The 17,365-nt window shown below is 46.5% G+C and overlaps 1 protein-coding gene across 1 annotated transcript in view; it reads right to left on the bottom strand.

Moving 5' to 3' along the window:
- The window catches only part of LOC147453912 (uncharacterized), a 33,246-nt gene that overhangs the window by 1,601 nt on the left and 14,280 nt on the right, over positions 1–17,365 (bottom strand). Inside the window, exon 2 of the mRNA XM_086515979.1 lies at positions 3,802–3,990. Coding sequence (XP_086372105.1) covers positions 3,802–3,990 — 189 coding nt within the window. The remainder of the gene's footprint in view (positions 1–3,801; positions 3,991–17,365) is intronic.

The raw sequence follows: 17,365 nt of genomic DNA on the forward strand, positions 1-17,365 counted from the left end.
TTTGGACCACTCTCAAGAGTCATGGGATACGAAGATCAGAGATGTCTGGGTTTGTTCTTACTCGAGCTGCGCAGACATAGAGATAGCCTGATGAATGGCGAGGCTAGCCAGTCTCAAAGACGGATCACAGACTTCTTCAAAGCAGGCACGGGACGGCCGCAAGAGCCACTCCCACAACAGAGCTCCCCCTCCTCTCACACGAGAGGCACACTGATTGACCGAGCGATTGAACTAGGGAAATCCAGGCGCCCACAGCATCAACGGGTTCTACGACAGAAAATTCGGAGCACGCTGGTCAGGCATGCACGACGCCCGGTCAGACTACTAACCATCGAGGAAATTGATGAGATTCGCCAACGACCAATGCTAGATCTCTTGTGATTCAACCATCCCAACAAACCACCCAAATTTTCCCGCTTAATCTTATGCTTGGCTCACATCGACCAACTTAGGCCCCCATAGTAGATATCTTTGTTTTGTACTGTTATTAGGCTATTTTGTTACTCTGACTTTGTATCAGATCCACCACTTTGTATCATTTTCATTTCTCTCTCTCTCAAAGCATAGCTAATATTCTACTCCTTGACCCCCCTTGGAGCACCCAAAATGGCGCCTACCCAAGGGGAAGTAAAAACTGTTACATGAGACCTCATACGCAATCACAAAGGCCAATGGAAAAAGGAATAAAAAACTGAGATATCTCAAGGGGGCAAACCACTCCCAAAGACAACACGGGCTGCACACTGACACACGTGCCCACACTCACACTGATACTCACCCACCCAATCAGCATTCGAGCACACCAAAATACAAAAAGAAAACCACAAATAAGAAACAGCAAACAAAAACAAGAATGACACTACAAACAGAGAAGAAAAAAAGAAGGAATACAAAAACCAGATGGGAGCTGTCAAATTGCAAGAGGAATTGAGGCAGAGCAGAGAGCTTGTGTCAGTGAGGATGCAGGCCGGCAGGCAGCTGCAGGTGCCCGTTGAAAGACTGGTATAGCGAGTAAAGGCAGGCAGGGTGTGGTGGGCAGGGAGGCACGCAATTGGGGGGCCCTGCGCTCCCCAAGGATCCATCCTACACACATGACATGACACAAGCCTTCCACGCACATAAAACAACATAAGGGATAGATATCCAACTCGCCTCGCATCCAGAGAGCCTAACTGGCCCCAAGCCTGGGATCTCGCACCTATTGTGGCCTAGTACCTCTCCTCAAGGATTGGCATCCCATTCCACCAGCCCACACCCTAGCTTGGATATCTGAGCAAGCACTACCAAGGGCCCATAGTCCAAGTATGATGATCACACCAGATAGCTCACAAATGAACCTAGGGTCCTATTTATAGGATTCCTTAACCTCCATTCAACTACGGGTGTGTTCACATGCAAGGCCAGTCATACTCTACTCGGATGCCCATCCGGATGCCTAGGGACGTAACACTTCCCCCCTTATATCAAATTGTGGTTCTCAGCAATTTCCTTGGAAATGACCTTGGGAACCAACTCTTTAAATCATAGTTACAGGGAATGGCCATTTTCAGGTCCCCGTTCCTTGTTCCCATCCCAATTTCCAGTTCCGGATCCCTGTTCCGTGTTTCAAGCGTGAGTATCTGAAACAGGGAATGGCATTTCATGCATGTTGTCGTTCCCCGTTCCCCATTCCGATTTCCCATTCCGGGTAACTATGCTTTAAATACCTCACTAACCCCTAAGTCGCAGCCGACTCGAGTATATGTTTCTACTTGATCAAGTGACACGTACTCTGAATAAGAGGTCCAACAAAACCACTTTACCATTTGGTCAAGGACCAACTCAAGTTCAAGTGGAAAATACCAATTCATATCCTCTTAAGTAATAACTTCCTCAAGGGGAATAGCCAGTTCATCCTAACCCAAACGTTCCTTTAAAAGCCTGATGTCGACGCTAAGACGTGAGGGTGGCTCCAACTTATAGGACATGGCACTTATCTTCTCTAGGATTTGGAACAGTCCACAATACCCAAAAGATTATTTAAAGTACGTGTTGCAGTCTTTATGCTATCCTCGGCACTTGTGAGCATTTCCTGCATAGCTAACAAAAAACCTGCTATAGAAGCAACTTGATCCCCATACTGCAGCAATATGTGACTTCGGCTTAAAACAATACATAGGTACGTACGGACTATAAACAATGGCCACATGTATAGAGCTATTACAAGCCAATATAATATGTCACGATTGTGACCTAGATGCATCATACACTTTCTCATGGTTGCAAACACGAGAAGTGACATGTCAAGGAGGACTCCTAAACTTGGATAGTCACAACTCTTCGCTCTAGAGACATGCCTCTTCGTCTCCTATATAAGGAGCCTATTGTATTCAGTTTCAATCAATGAAGCACGCAACACTTGTAACATGTTGAAGCAATATAAAAGAAAAACCGAAAGGGATGCCACGGTTTTGGGGCTAATACTCTCTAGGAGGAGAACTCCGCCACTCTGTATCCCTCGCGTGGATTCTCTCTCTCTCTCTCTCTCTCTCTCTCTCTCTCTCTCTCTCTGTGTGTGTGTGTGTGTGTGTGTGTGTCTCTGTTCAGTTGCCTAACAGAGAGAAGTCATGTGCCTAACAGCACCACTGTCAATGATCCAATATCGAGAATCGAGGGAAAAGTAAAATCTCTCCTGCTCCAAAGGTACATGCTCCTGAGGAATCACCATCTGTCTAATAAAGGCAAGTGTTGGAGTCACTGCTACAGACTCCACTCTCCGCAAGGGACATTTCCTCCATTAATGACCTTTCTCTCCACAATTGTTGCAAATTGCAATTTGTCTCTGAGCTTTCAAGGCTTCCCGCTCTGCATCGATCTTCGAAGAACATGGCTCACTCTATCCAACCTTCTGTTTTCCTTTGGAATCTGCAGGCAAAGCCTCGATAGACTTAGAACATCTCGAATTAACTTAGTATTTGACCTATTCCTCATGGTCCAAAACCATTGGCACTAACTCCTCCCACATAATAGTATTCAGTCATCCACTTATATTCAATGAAGAATAGAAACCCAAGTAAGAAAGCCATAACTAGGATACCATAGAGTGCTAGGCTTGCATTTTTCATGATGACGTACTAGACCTAAAGGGTTTTGATAGTGTCCATAGGCGTAGCTACTAGGAGCTAGCTCGGCAACGGGCACTTACAAAGTCATGTCAAAACACACCACAAATCAAGAGACACAAGTAAAACTTTAGTGAAATCCTAGCATTTACAATTATAAGTAGGACAGAGTCAAGTTGGAGTAAACACTATCATTGCAAGATTCATACACACAATAAGGGATTGCAGAAGAGGAGACGCACATTGCTAGACCTTTCCTCACCTATGTGAGCAGCTTACTACAGCTTGGCCAAGGTGGTAAGGTTACATAATGTTCAGTCTGTAAGGTGCCAAATACTATACGAAATTATTTTTAAGGTACATACAAATCTATACCAAAAACTGTGCCATTAAAAAAAAACATAGATTATAGAACAATTTAAGAGATTTGTAATATAATCAAGTTCATCATTTCACAAACATTTGAATAAGACTAACAGATGCCATGAGTTGAGAAGTTAGAACTTAATGTAACCAAGACAACAGATTCCATAACATTAAACACAAACCCCGGTCAATACACTCCATGATAATTAATTTCACAGTAAATTCTACTCAAAACAATACTGGCACGTGATTATGCCACAAAACTAGAGCATATACTCCAGGTTCATAAAAGCACACACAAAAATGACCCAATGGGCATGGAGTAAAACATTACCACTTGGGTCCTTAACCGAGCCTGGAGATTGCGGTAAACATCTGATGATGGATTAATCTCCAGAAGTCGATTCACATCAAACAGCGCCGAATGATAGTCCTTCATTGCCACTAGAGTTTGTGCTCGTAGCATCAAGGCCCCTGTGTGTTTGGGATCCAACTCCAAGACTGCACTACATTCCTCAGCTGCCTGAAGTGCAAAAAATCCAGAAGAGATGAGGTTGTAACATGAATATACAGAATATCAGCTCTAAAATTCTACTTCAACCTCGGAAATACTCTTCAAAAGACACTTAGTTTAGAAAATAAGATGGATTAGTTGGAAGGTTATCAACATTTCTTTTAGCATTAGTTTACAGAGGCTAGCTAATTCACTTTTGTCCATTTATTAGCCTTTTAGATGATGTGGCATATTTTTAGCTGAGGTGGCTGATGTATTAGCTTTCTATGCCACTTGTCACTTTTTTTATCATGTAGCAACTTATTAGAGAATGAGTCAGCCCCACTACTATATTAGTGACCCTCTGCCCCTTTATCTCATTATCCAATTGTAAGAGCATTTTGAGTTCTCCAGATTGTTATTGAGTTATTGCTCTTGGCTCTCTCTCTCTCTCTCTCTCTCTCTCTCTGTAGCGCTGCCCCTGCTCCCCGCTCCCCGCCGCGCTGCCCCGCCCCCCCTCGTGCTGCCTCTGCAACCACGCCCCCCCCCCCCCCCCCCCCCCCTCGCGCTCCGCCTGCAGCCCCGCCCCTGCTCCCCGCTCCCCGCCGCGCTGCCCCTGCAGTCCCACCTCCCCTCGCGTCACTCCCACTCCCTCTGCTCTCGTGCTGCGCGTACTCCTCTGCTGCGATGCCCTGACCCCTCTGCTCTCGCGCTACGCGCAGGTGGTCCCTCTCGCGCTGCTCCCCTGGTCGCAATGCCACAGCCGTGACCTGCTGCCCAGACGGGCTCCCCCCACACCCGACTGCCCCACGCGTAGCATGTCCAGCTCTTCTACGCATAGCAAGTCCAGCAGCCGGCCCACCACCCCCCCCCCCCCCCCTTCCCCATTTTTCTTCTACGTGTAGGAAGTCAATTTTTTTTATTATTATTATTTTTTTTTTTATAGCCTTAAGATAAATTTTAAGTTTAAGAAGCCTTAAGAGCATTCTCTTTGCGTTCAAGTTTAAAGAGATTTTAAGCCTTAAGGTAAACTGGTTAAGTTTGCCATATCCCCCCCCTCCCTCTCTCTCTCTCTCTCTCTCTCTCTCTCTCTCTCTCTCTTTCTCTCTCTCGTCTGTACTCTATCGCTGCCCCTCCCTTGCCATACCTCCTCACGCTCCCCCACTCGCCCAGCTACCGCGCCCGCTGCTAGTGTGGGTGCACACGTACGTTTAGTGACTCCTTTGCGGACGGCGATCAAGCATGAGGAAGCTGAACGATAAAGCCGACCCCCTAGAGGATGCCATTCAAAAGTGCAAAGAGGAAATGACGGAGACCATTACCAAGATGAACCGCAATCTCTTGGGCACAATAAACATGCTCGAAGGACGCGTGCTGATCCAAGAGAGCAAGATAAGTACGTTGGAAGACCGAGTGACGACTCAAGATGAAGAGATTGCGTCACTCAAGAAAGATCTCGCCGAAGCACGATCAAGAAACACACTCGAAGAGGGCGAATTGCAACCCTCAGTAATCGAAGAAATCAACACGATCAAGGAGCAAGTACGGGCCATCAAAGAGGGAGAAGAGCAACACAAAGAAATGACGACTTCTTGGGTGGATGTTCTTACCAAAACTCAACAGAAGGCGGATGAAGCCGAGAAATGGATCAAGGTGGCCAAGAAAGGAAAAGGCAAGGAGATAACGCCCATGTCCACACCCACTATCATTAATCAGACACTAGAGGAGGAGCAAAGAAGACGGGTGCGCGCTTTACATGTGAGAATTTGCGGTCTTAAAGACAAAGGCAATGTGGACGAAGAAGTAAAAGAACTCACAGCCTTGATGGGGGTTCATGAGCCGACGCACACAAGGGCATGGACAGTGGCCAACATAAAGAAAAATGGAAGCAGTGGAGAAACCTCAAAAGAAAGAGCACTTATCCTCCGTTTTCCCTCCATGGAAGCGAAGAAGTCCTTCTTGAAGAAAAGACCAACTCTTAAAGAGACTGGCATCTTTCTCGGGGATGATCTCACCCTCTCGCAGATCGCTCATATGCAGGAAGTAATGCCGGAGATTAGAGCGGCAAGGGGAAAAGGCAAGATTGCCTTTTACCCAGATGGAAAAGTGGTAATACTAGAGCGACGCTCCACATGACGGTGCCAGAGGACCACACTCAAAGTGGCTGCCTGGAACTGTAATGGATCTATGCGTCTTGATGTGGGTGCTTTTGAGGATAGCTTTACTAGAAGAGACATCATCTTTTACTCTGAGACACACCAGGCCCCTGGGCAATCCATGCCTCACATCAGTGGATACAGGTGGGAGACAGCTTACAGACAGGAGACACGCTCAGAGCACAGAGGGCGGGGCTCGGGGGGAGTGGCAGTGTTATTTAGAGAGGATCTGCAGCCACTGATACATATAGCCCGCAGGGATGAGCAGGCTAGGTACATGTGGGTGAGATTGAAAGCAGAGACAGGCAGATATCTCTACCTAGCTATTTGCTACTTTCCCCCGAGTACATCAGTTTATGCATCACCCAGAGGACAGTCCCCTTTCTCTATTTTGGATGATGACATATGGGAGTTCTCTAGGGATGGTGACATTATCATCCTAGGGGACTTCAATGCTAGGACTGGCCCATCACCAGGCAATGTTTTATGATACTTCAGAGGAGATGCTAAGAGAGCTAGATGTTGTAGAGACGGGCCTGTCCAGACTATCACACGATGTGGAATATACTGAGTATGGGCGACACCTGATAGACATGGGCACCGCACATGGATTGGCCATCTTGAACAGCCTACAGAGATTTTCTGCTGCGGGAGGTTTTACATGCTTCCCACACAGACATGGAGCCAGCACAGTGGACTATGTCATGGCACAGCCGAATCTCATCTCTAGTATTCAGGATCTCACAGTTGGGCCCAAACCGGTTGGGGTGGCAGTGGATCATGCTCTGGTGTCGATGACCATCTCCTTCCAGTTCAATGTAGCACACAGGCCACGGGTAGCAGCACCTACTCGCTACACATTCACACGGGAGACTGATTCTGTATACATGGACGGGATCTACAGACGCCTATGCACTGAGGACCCGGGGCGACCTCTGGAGGAGCTAACTACTATACTGACACAAACATTACATGATACAGCAGCAGAAGCATACCCACACACCCAGCTTGAGCAGAGCCGCCGATCAAGGAGCATGCCTCAGAACAGATGGTACGATGAGGAGTGCCGCCAGACTAGAGCCAGACTTCAGAGGGAGGTGCTTTTGGGGGACATCACTCACAGACAGTCACAGATTGACTTCCGACGCCTGGTGCGGCGAAAGAAGAGGGCTTTTTTGGCTCGACTCGAGCAGGATCTATATCAGCTATTCTTGAGTCAGGACGAGCAGTCCCCCCCCCCCCCTTGCTATTTCCTCCACAGAGACTTGGGGTCAGTATGCATCATCTTTGTACACAATACCCGGACAGCCACCCCTCCCCAACCCCCCCGATCCATGCCCACACACATGTGTTTTTTTCACCCTGAGATGGTGAAGAAAGCTATTGACAGGATGAGGATTGGGAGAGCATATGATCATGATGGCTTAGTAGCTGAGCATTTCATGCATGCTAAAGACCTACTAGCAGAGCTTCTAACAGTTATGTTTAACCGTGCCATGTGTGAGGGCCTACCGGACACTTGGAGCCTATCTACGATCGTACCTATCTTCAAGTGAGGAGACCCCATGGAGCATGGGAATTATCGCACTATCATGATTGGGCACACACTGGCACGGTTGTATGCATCCATTCTTGAGCAACAGCTGAGTAGATGGGCAGAGAGGGAAGGAATGCGTGCAACTGGGCAGGCAGGGTTCAGGAGAGGCTTCTCTACTCTTGACCATATCTTGACACTCTGGGCCATCATCGAGGAAGGTAGATCTCATGGGAGACGGATCTATTGTAGCTTTGTGGACTTCTGCAAAGCTTTTGACACAGTACCCAAAGCTAGATTGATGCGTAGATTACACGAAATGGGAGTACCCACAGAGCTCATTTGGGGGATCATGGCATTGTACAGATCAGTAGTAGGGCATGTGCGCACCCCAGAGGGACTTTCTACACCGGTTCACTCCACTATTGGGGTGAAGCAGGGCTGCCCGCTCTCTCCTACTCTTTTCGGTATGTATGTGGATGAGGTTTCTGACTACATTGAGAGCGATGGGGATAGAGGTGCACAGTTGGCAGGGACATGGATTCCACTTTTGTTATATGCTGATGATATAGTGTTGATCTCCGAATCCCCAGAGGGAATGCAACGTCAATTGGATGCTTTGCATACATTTGCCCACGGAAGTGGTTTGTCTGTCAACCTTGGTAAAACCAAGGTTATGGTGTTTAATACCACCCAACAGTGGATCAGGAGGTCATCACCTACATTCACATACGGCCAGGAGACTGTGGAGAACACAAATGCTTACACTTACTTTGGAGTGGTTTTTAGCGGACCTGCATTCTCACTCAGAAGAGCAGCAGAGACCAGACTGACTAGAGCCCACGCAGCATTGGGTAGATTGGAGAAGATGTGTTCGCATGTTCAGTTTCAGGAGCCCCGGACGAAGCTCTGGCTCTTTGACACTTTGGTGGCTTCAGCATTGCTCTATGGAGCTGAGATATGGGGACCTTCATTGGATCACCGCGGGAGGCCGGGTCGCACAGATGGATGGGGGAACATGGAGAAACCTCTCGTCTCTATGATCTCGCGGCTCATTAGAGCCAAGGCATCAATACCACAGGCCATTATCCGAGCAGAGCTAGCGGCCCCCCCCACTAGTGGTGGAGGCGCTCACCAGATCAGTCTCCTTCATAAACCGCACATGGGAACTTCCTAGAGACAGATATGCTCGCATAGCACTTGAGTCCTCTCGACAGTTAGCCATACAAGGAGATACAACATGCTGGTATGGGGAGATGACATCATGGTTTCAGGCGCATGGGTTCAACATAGACAGGCTGCCACCATTCCAGTACTCATTGGATGCACCATCTCTCACTCTTACACAGTCAGAGATCACCAAGCTCATCCGCCAAGACCTGACCCAGCTAGACACCATGAGGACATGGATACAACCAGCATAGGAATTGGGCACGAAGATGGCTTTCTACAGAGACCACCTTCTCCAGCTTACGGATAATGGTTTTGTGACGAGACCTAGATACATGGATACCCACTTGTCTCACGGGATACGATGTGCTATTGGCCAGTTACGCACATCTTCTCACCAGCTGCGGATTGAGACTGGGAGATACAGCGGAGTACCAGCAGAGGCCAGGACATGCCCCTTGTGTGACATGGAACCTGAGACAGAGCTATATTATACATGCCGCTGCCCCGTCTACTACGAGATACGAGGCCGCTTCCATTGCTTGTTCAGAGAGGGTTTTGGACCACTCTCAAGAGTCATGGGATACGAAGATCAAAGATGCCTAGGTTTGTTCTTGCTCGAGCTGCGCAGACACAGAGATAGCCTGATGAATGGCGAGGCTAGCCAGTCTCAAAGACGGATCACAGACTTCTTCAGAGCAGACACGGGACAACTGCAAGAGCCACAACAGCAGAGCTCCCCCTCGTCTCACACCAGAGGCACACTGATCGACCAGGCGATTGAACTGGGGAAATCCAGGCGCCCACGACTGCGAAGGACTACACAGCATCGACGGAGGCTACGTCAGACGATTCGGAGCACGCTGGCCAGGCATGCACGACGCCCGGTCAAACTACTAACCATGGAGGAAATTATGAGATTCGCCAACGACCGATGCTAGATCTCTTGTGATTCAGCTATCCCAACAAGCCGCCCATTTTTGCTTAGTTTTTGCTTAGTTCACATCGACCAATCTAGGATCCCATAGTATATATCTTTGTTTTGTACTGTTGTTATGTTATTTTGTTACTCTGACTTTGTATCAGATCCACCACCTTGTAACTTTCTGGTCTCATAGGTCACTATGGCCTTTTGAAGACCTTAATAACATTTCATTTCTCTCTCTCTCTCTCTCTCTCTCTCTCTCTCTCTCTCTCTCTCTCTCTCTCTCCATAAAAAGTGGTTGTATACTATGTACAAAGAGACCATTGGCAATGCTCAAAAACCTATCACCTAGGGGATGTACAAGACGGGGAGTGCAGTGTGAATGCTCTGTGTACAGCAAGGTGGCCTATATGAAAAATGCAAAATGAACCAATGAGGATGTGCGTTGTGCCATGGAAAGAGGGACATGGCCTCAACAAAATACAAAAACAAGTAAGGTGCCAAGGGGCATTACTACCGGACAGAGCGAGAGAGATGAAATCTCCGCCCATTGTGACCTATAATCGTGGGTAGCATTGGTAGCGGTACAATATAGCGCAGCAACTCCTTAAATCGACTACACAAGAAAGTACATCCTCTGCATAGTGCACTCTCTCATATGCCTTCTCAATTGAGAAGCATGATAGCCACTAGCAGTCCCAACTGCCATGCCCACTCAACTATCTCATAAAAGGTGAAAATGTTGTCCAAAATGCATCGATCCTATACAAAACCTGTCTATGAAGTATTGATGAGGTCAAGCAAAAACATTCAAACGCATACTAATCATTGTTAGATTTACACCACTCTACTGCTTCACACACATTTAGGGCACTTCCTTGTACGGCTCGTGTCTCCGGGCTGGCCACCCATAGTCTAGGTTGTACCTCCGGCCGTCCGAGTTTGGAGCCGACTGCCCACTTAAGTTGGGCATCCACCTTGGGCACTCATATATAAGGGGCCGGGGGGGTACACATATCACAGATTGTCATTGTACTAGTCTTTCATGCTCTGGTAGTCAAAGGGGGCTCATCGCCCCCTCTTCCCCACTCTAGCATTTGTGTTCTATTCTCTCTCTCTCTCTCTCTCTCTCTCTCTCTCTCTCTCTCTCTCTCTCTCTCTCTGGCCACGCATGCACGACGCCCGGTCAGACTACTAACCATGGAGGAAATTGACGAGATTCGCCAACGACCGATGCTAGATCTCTTGTGATTCAACCATCCCAACAAGCCACCCAAATTTTCCCGCTTAATCTTATGCTTGGCTCACATCGACCAACTTAGGCCCCCATAGTAGATATCTTTGTTTTGTACTGTTATTAGGCTATTTTGTTACTCTGACTTTGTATCAGATCCACCACTTTGTAACTTTCAAGTCTCATAGGTCATTATAGCCTTTTGAAGACGTTAATTAACATTTCATTTCATTTCATTTCTCTCTCGCACACGCACACTCTCACATGGTATCAGAGCTTCAACACTTCATGGTCTTGAGACCGGGCACATCACCTCCGCTTCAGGTTTTCTCCCAGGGTAAAGATCTACCAGCGTTTTCAACATGGGGGGGGGGGGGGGGGGGGGGGGTGCTAGCCCCTAGGAGATTTTCATCGCGATGGATTGCCTCTTCCCCTGCGTTTTTGGGAGGACCCTGTAACCGGCTTGGACACTCCAAGCGAGAAATCGATAGCAACACACGGACAGAAACTTCATAATCACTGAACTTTAATGGAGAGAGAGAAAGAGTCGACACGGCCCAGCGTCGTTCCGTGCCAAGAGATACTAGCCCCAAAGATTGGCCCCCCTTTCGGTATTTCTTTTATATTGATCTTTGAGCTAAGTACAATAGCCCGCGCGTGTTTGCTCTCAGACTCTGCGTCCAGATGCTCTGCAGAGTGAGCCCCTTGGGTCACTTATAAAGGTTTTACAAGGGTTGCGAAAAGCAGAGCCCCAAAAGCATTAAAATCAAAAGCAATGGCTCCCAGAAGCATTATCTCAAAAATCTGCCAACCAAAAGCAGCAAGCGGTAATTGCGGAAATCCGTACGCACTGCCACGTCAGCAAATCAGCGTAGCCTGCGGAAATCCGTACAATCAATCAGCGTGAAAAGTAGAGGGTCCGTACGCTGCCACATCAACCAGTCAGCGCATAATCCGGGCGTCCGTACTGGCTGCCACACCATCCACGTGTGTGTGTCTGGGCACTGCCACGTCATCAATTTGTGACATGCGGGGGCTCTTGAGAGAATTGTATCGCCCTCGATTACACCTACAAAACAGACAGAGTCCATAAATTGTCTTAGTAGACACTAACAATTAGTATCGACGCACTAGACACGACACATCTAGCACTTCTACAAAACGACAGTCACATCACAGGACATCACATGACAAATCACAGAAAAATTCATTCCAAATCTTAGACCATGACTGCCTACAATGTATTTAATAATCGCATCTAGATCCAGTCGGGACCTCACTAATGCCCGATTAACTAATCCTTATTGCGATCATGTCTATAGAGATTTTCGCCTCAAGCACTGTCGTGTGCCAGTAATCATTCGCCTAAAGCATTGTCGTGTGCGAGTAATCATTCGCCTCAAGCATTGTCGTGTGCGAGAATCATTCGCCTCAAGCACTGTCATGTGTGAGAATCATTCGCCTCAAGGACTATCGTGTGCGAGATTCATTTCCGATGATTCCAATCCATCACTAAGTTCATACGCAACTGAGTGGTCCAATCATCCAACTTGTGGCCATCTCATCCCGTAGGAACTCTTGATACACGCACGACAGTTCCATTGAATCGGTCGTGATTCAATTATCAGGTTCATTCGAAAGCTGTTACTGCTCCAAAATCATCATCATCTCATTCTTGTTCCTGTTATTTGTACACAAATAAACATTAGTTTCATTCAAAATTCATGATACTTATCAGGTTCATTCAAGAGCGGTCATTGCTCCCAATTTCATAATCCATTATCATCGATTTTACATGTTATCTGCACACAACTAGCAAGTTCTTCCAGACAACATTAATCTCATACATAAATCAAAAATCATCTTTGAAAATTCCTATTCAAAGTTCTTCATTCACACACTTAGTTCATACTGAACACTGTTTCAAACATCTAGTTGTCACAAGACGGGCACCACGTGCCAATAGAAAAGAACAGACTGAATAGACTTTTAGCACTTCAATAACAGTTGAACTGAAAGAGAGAGCCGACACGCAACACGGAGTGGCGGAATTCCACCCCAGAGAGTATTGGCCCCAAACCTTGGCGCCCCTTTCGGTATTTCTTTATATTGCATCAACACAGTACAAGCCGGTACTCCAGACTTTGCACCTTCCCCAAGAACCATGCCAGAGAATGAGCCCTAGCCTCATATTTAAAGGCCCTTGGCCTAAAAAGCAATTACAGTGAAAAGCCTTCAAAACTCAAAAGCTCCTGGTCCAAAAAGCAATGCCAAAAGCTGCCAGCTTTTCGTAAATCGCGCTGGTGTCCGTACAGCAGGCCACGTGTCAACCCACCACATCAGCAAATCAGGGTTAGGGTTAGTGTTAGGGTTTCTGATTTTAGGGTTAGGGTTTTGGACAGAATTAAGGTTTCTAATTTTAGGGTTAAAGTTTCAACAGAATTAGGATTTTGAGCAGAATTAGGGTTTCTAATTTTAGGGTTACTGTCACAAACGGGAGCGCATAACAATATAAAATACATTCGGATAAATAGGATTTATCACTTATTGCTGAAGCCATAGGATATAGAGAGAAATAGATAGAGAGAGAGATAGAGAGTGAGAAGATCGACACAGTACTGGGAACCAGAAGATAGGCTGGTCCCCCCCCTTAAGAGAATCCTTTATTAGGGAGAATCTTTTTACAAGCACAAGAACCGGAGAAAACCCCTCCGTTCTAATTCTCTGACTCGATGGTCGTTCCTTCCCGTAAGGGAAATCCGAGAGACACTCTCAATCCTTTTTCCGTCTGCACTCGGAGTTGAGACTCCACAGACAATTTCCGAATTCCGGGAACGGAATTCGGAATTCCCAAGCGTAGGCCATGTAACAGACTTGGACACTCCAAGTCAAGAATCAACCGCGACAACACCAAATAACCACTTCAAAACAAGTCACATATCACAATAGATGTACACTGGCCCGGCGGAGTTCCGTGCCTAGAGATATTGGCCCCAAAGACTGGTGCCCCTTTCGGTATTTCTTTTTATATTAATCAGATCAAAGTACAAGAGAGCGGTTAGGGTTTCACTCTCAGACTCTGCGTCCAGATGCTCTGAGAAGTGAAGCCCTCACCACTTATTTAAAGATACAAGGGATGCCCAAAAGCAGAGCCCCAAAAGCTTTTAAAATAAAAAGCATCAGTTCTCTCTCTCTTAGAGAGTCTTTTCTCTTTTTTTATATTAAAAAAAAAATTCGGGTCGCTCATCATTTTCCAAAAAAAAAATAAAAAATCAGCCTCCGCGATTTTCGGAAATTAGGGTTTTTGGCAAAAATTAGGATTTGCAGGAATTTTAGGGTTTCTAGCAGAAATTAGGGTTTTTGTTGTCCGCCACGTCATCACTTTGTGACATACCCCCCTCTTGAAAGCATTGTAATCAACCGCGATTACGCCGGCAAAACTGACAAAAGCCATAAACCGTCTTAGCAGACACTGATTGTTAGTACCTATGTACTAGAAACACACATCTAGCACATGTACAAAATCGACAGTCACATCACACGACATCACAGGACATCATAGGACATCACATGACATTCAACATTCATTCGGATCTTAGACCATGATTTATCGGCAATGTAGCTAGCAATCACATCTAGGTCCAATCGGGACCTCATCGATGTCCGATTGACTAACCCCTATTGCAACCATGTCTATTCGAGATCAATCAGACCAAAATGCTGCAGTCATTTCGGCTATCAGTTCCTGCACTCACAAGAAGTCGAGAACAAATCAGTATCATTATCAGGAATTCCATTTCATAAAGTCATCCAGCAGAATACTATCAGCTCTCAGTATCCCTGAAGCTCAAAGAGACATCAGTGACTTTAGTATCAAAATCGAGGCATCTGTAGACAAGGGAGCGGAGTAACTCCCCTCTTGTGCATCCCACTGCACCAGATCTCCGGCCAAGCTGAATTTCTGGGTTCTGTTTGGAGTAGACTATGCTAAACCAAAACATCGAGGTAAAGTTTCACAATCCGAGGAGTATCTGCTAGGTCCTCCTCCTCCATCCACTTCGCATCAAATGCAGGAAAGTTCTTGAACTAAACCAAGAACCGCCTTCGGACTTTACCTTTCTTTGTATCGTTATGTGCCAAAATCTGTTCAGGAACAAGGATCTCCTCGTTTTCTTCCACTTTGGGTTGCTCATCAGGCACATCACCCTTAACAGGGTTCAAGAGACTCACATGCAATGCATTATGAATCCTCCAAGTATCGGGCAGTTTCAATCGGAAGGAGACATCATTTATCTTGTCAGTGATCTGGAAAGGTCCGTAGTATCGCATACTAAGCTTTGGAAAAAGCCTCTCCTTTCCCTTTTTCTTTCGTAGGCGTGTCTTCTCAAAAGTAAGAGCACCCAATCATCCTCCTTCAATTTCAAGTCGCAACGATGGCGATCCGCTGCCTTTTTCTGTCGTTCTTGAGACTCCTGCAAAGTCTCGCGAACCTTGGCAAAAGCCGTATCCAAATCTCGCGAATATTCATCCGCTTCAAATATCTAATCTTTCGTGCTCAGGAAGGATGGAACCTTCACAGCACTTTCAACAATCTCACATGGCGTCTTCCCTGTCGAAGAGTGTATCGTGTTATTGTAGGCAAATTCCACCAAAGGTACGTTCTTTTCCCATTGAGTCTTCTGATCCAAGATACAAGACTTCAATAAATCTAAAATCACTGAATTTGCAATCTCAAATTGCACGTCAGTCTGCAAGTGGAGCGATGACGAGAACTGCAACCGCGTGCCAATGTTCTCCCAAATTGCCCTCCAAAACAAACTCATAAATCTGGGGTCTCTGTCGGAGACAATCGTCTCAGATGCGCCATGTAATCGGAAAATCATCGTGATCATTCTGTGTAATCGGGAGATCAAAAATGAAATCCATTTCAATACTTTCCCAGGGGCAGGTGGGTATGGGTAAAAGGGTGTAACAATCCCTGTGTCTTATGCTTGTCAAACTTGACGTTCTGGCATACTGCGCACAACTCTTCCACGTCCTTTTTGAGTCACGGCCAAAAGAAGTATCTCTCTACCCCTTTCATGGTGGTAGCAATGCCGCGGTGACCCGTAAAAGGTGGACAGTGGCATTCAGTCATAACCTTATCCCTCAACGGCTGTGTAACGCACAACATAGTCTTTCTCATCAAGTAGCCTTCCCGAAGGGAGTATCCCGCTACTGTCTCCCCATCCCATATCCGTGTGAAAATATCTGCAAAATCTGTATCTCTGGCATACTGATCGACCATATCCTCGAAGCTCCTATGATGTATCGCGGAAATAGCCAGAACCAACGGTTTCCGAGACAAAGCAGCTGCCACCACATTCTTCTGTCCCTGCACATGGACAATCTGGAAGTAGAACTGTGACAAGATGTTCGCCCACCGCATCTGCTTTTCCGAAAGCTTCTTCTGTGACAAGAAGAAGCGCAAACTCTAATGGTCTGTAAAGACAGTAAAATCCGCTCCGAGTAGGTAATGCCGCCACTGAGTAAGAGCATGGATAACCGCCAAAAGCTCTTTCTCATAGATCTGTGCTGTCATCTCTGGCCTAGAGAACAAACAGCTCTCGTAAGCTATGACATGGCCTTCTTGCATCAAGACCGCACCCAGACTACGACCACAAGCATCACAATATACTTCAAATGACTTCTGCAAGTTCGGCAAAGTCAAAATAGGTCCCGTAGTCAATTTCTCTTTCAATGTCCGAAAGGCAGTCACCTCTGTGGGTCCCCACGAAAAAGGTACTCCATTCTGTGTCAAGGTATGCATAGGGGAAGCAACCTCTGCAAACTTTCGTATGAACCGCCTGTAGTACGAACACAGTCCCAAGAAGCTTCTAACTTCATGGACATTCCTCAAATCGGGCCAATCATGGATAGTCTCTATCTTGGCAGGGTCCATTTGCACTCCTGCTGTGTTGACACAATGTGTCCAAAAAAGTGTATCTCTGTTAGGAAAAAATCACTTTTCTTTGCATTAATCACCAACGTGTGATATCGTAATGCCTGAAAGACTTGAAGCGGATGATCTCTGTGTTCTGTCTCATTCTTGGAGAAAACAATGATGTCGTCAAAGAAAGTGCCAACAAATAGCCTGTACTCTCGAAAAATCATGTCCATCATCCGGTTAAATGTCGCAGGAGCATTGGTTAAGCCAAAAGGCATCACCAAAAACTCAAATAACCCAAAAGTCGTCCAAAAAGCTGTCTTGTAGACATCTCCTGGCGCTATCCTGATCTGATGATATCCACTCTTCAAGTCAATCCTGCTAAAGCACGAGGATCCCTATAACCTGTCAAGTATATCATCGATCCTAGGAATCGGAAATCTGTTCTTGATGGTGATTT

The sequence above is a fragment of the Adiantum capillus-veneris genome, chromosome 7, assembly GCF_014529385.1.
Source record: "Adiantum capillus-veneris isolate H3 chromosome 7, ASM1452938v2, whole genome shotgun sequence".
Lineage (NCBI taxonomy): Eukaryota > Viridiplantae > Streptophyta > Polypodiopsida > Polypodiales > Pteridaceae > Adiantum > Adiantum capillus-veneris.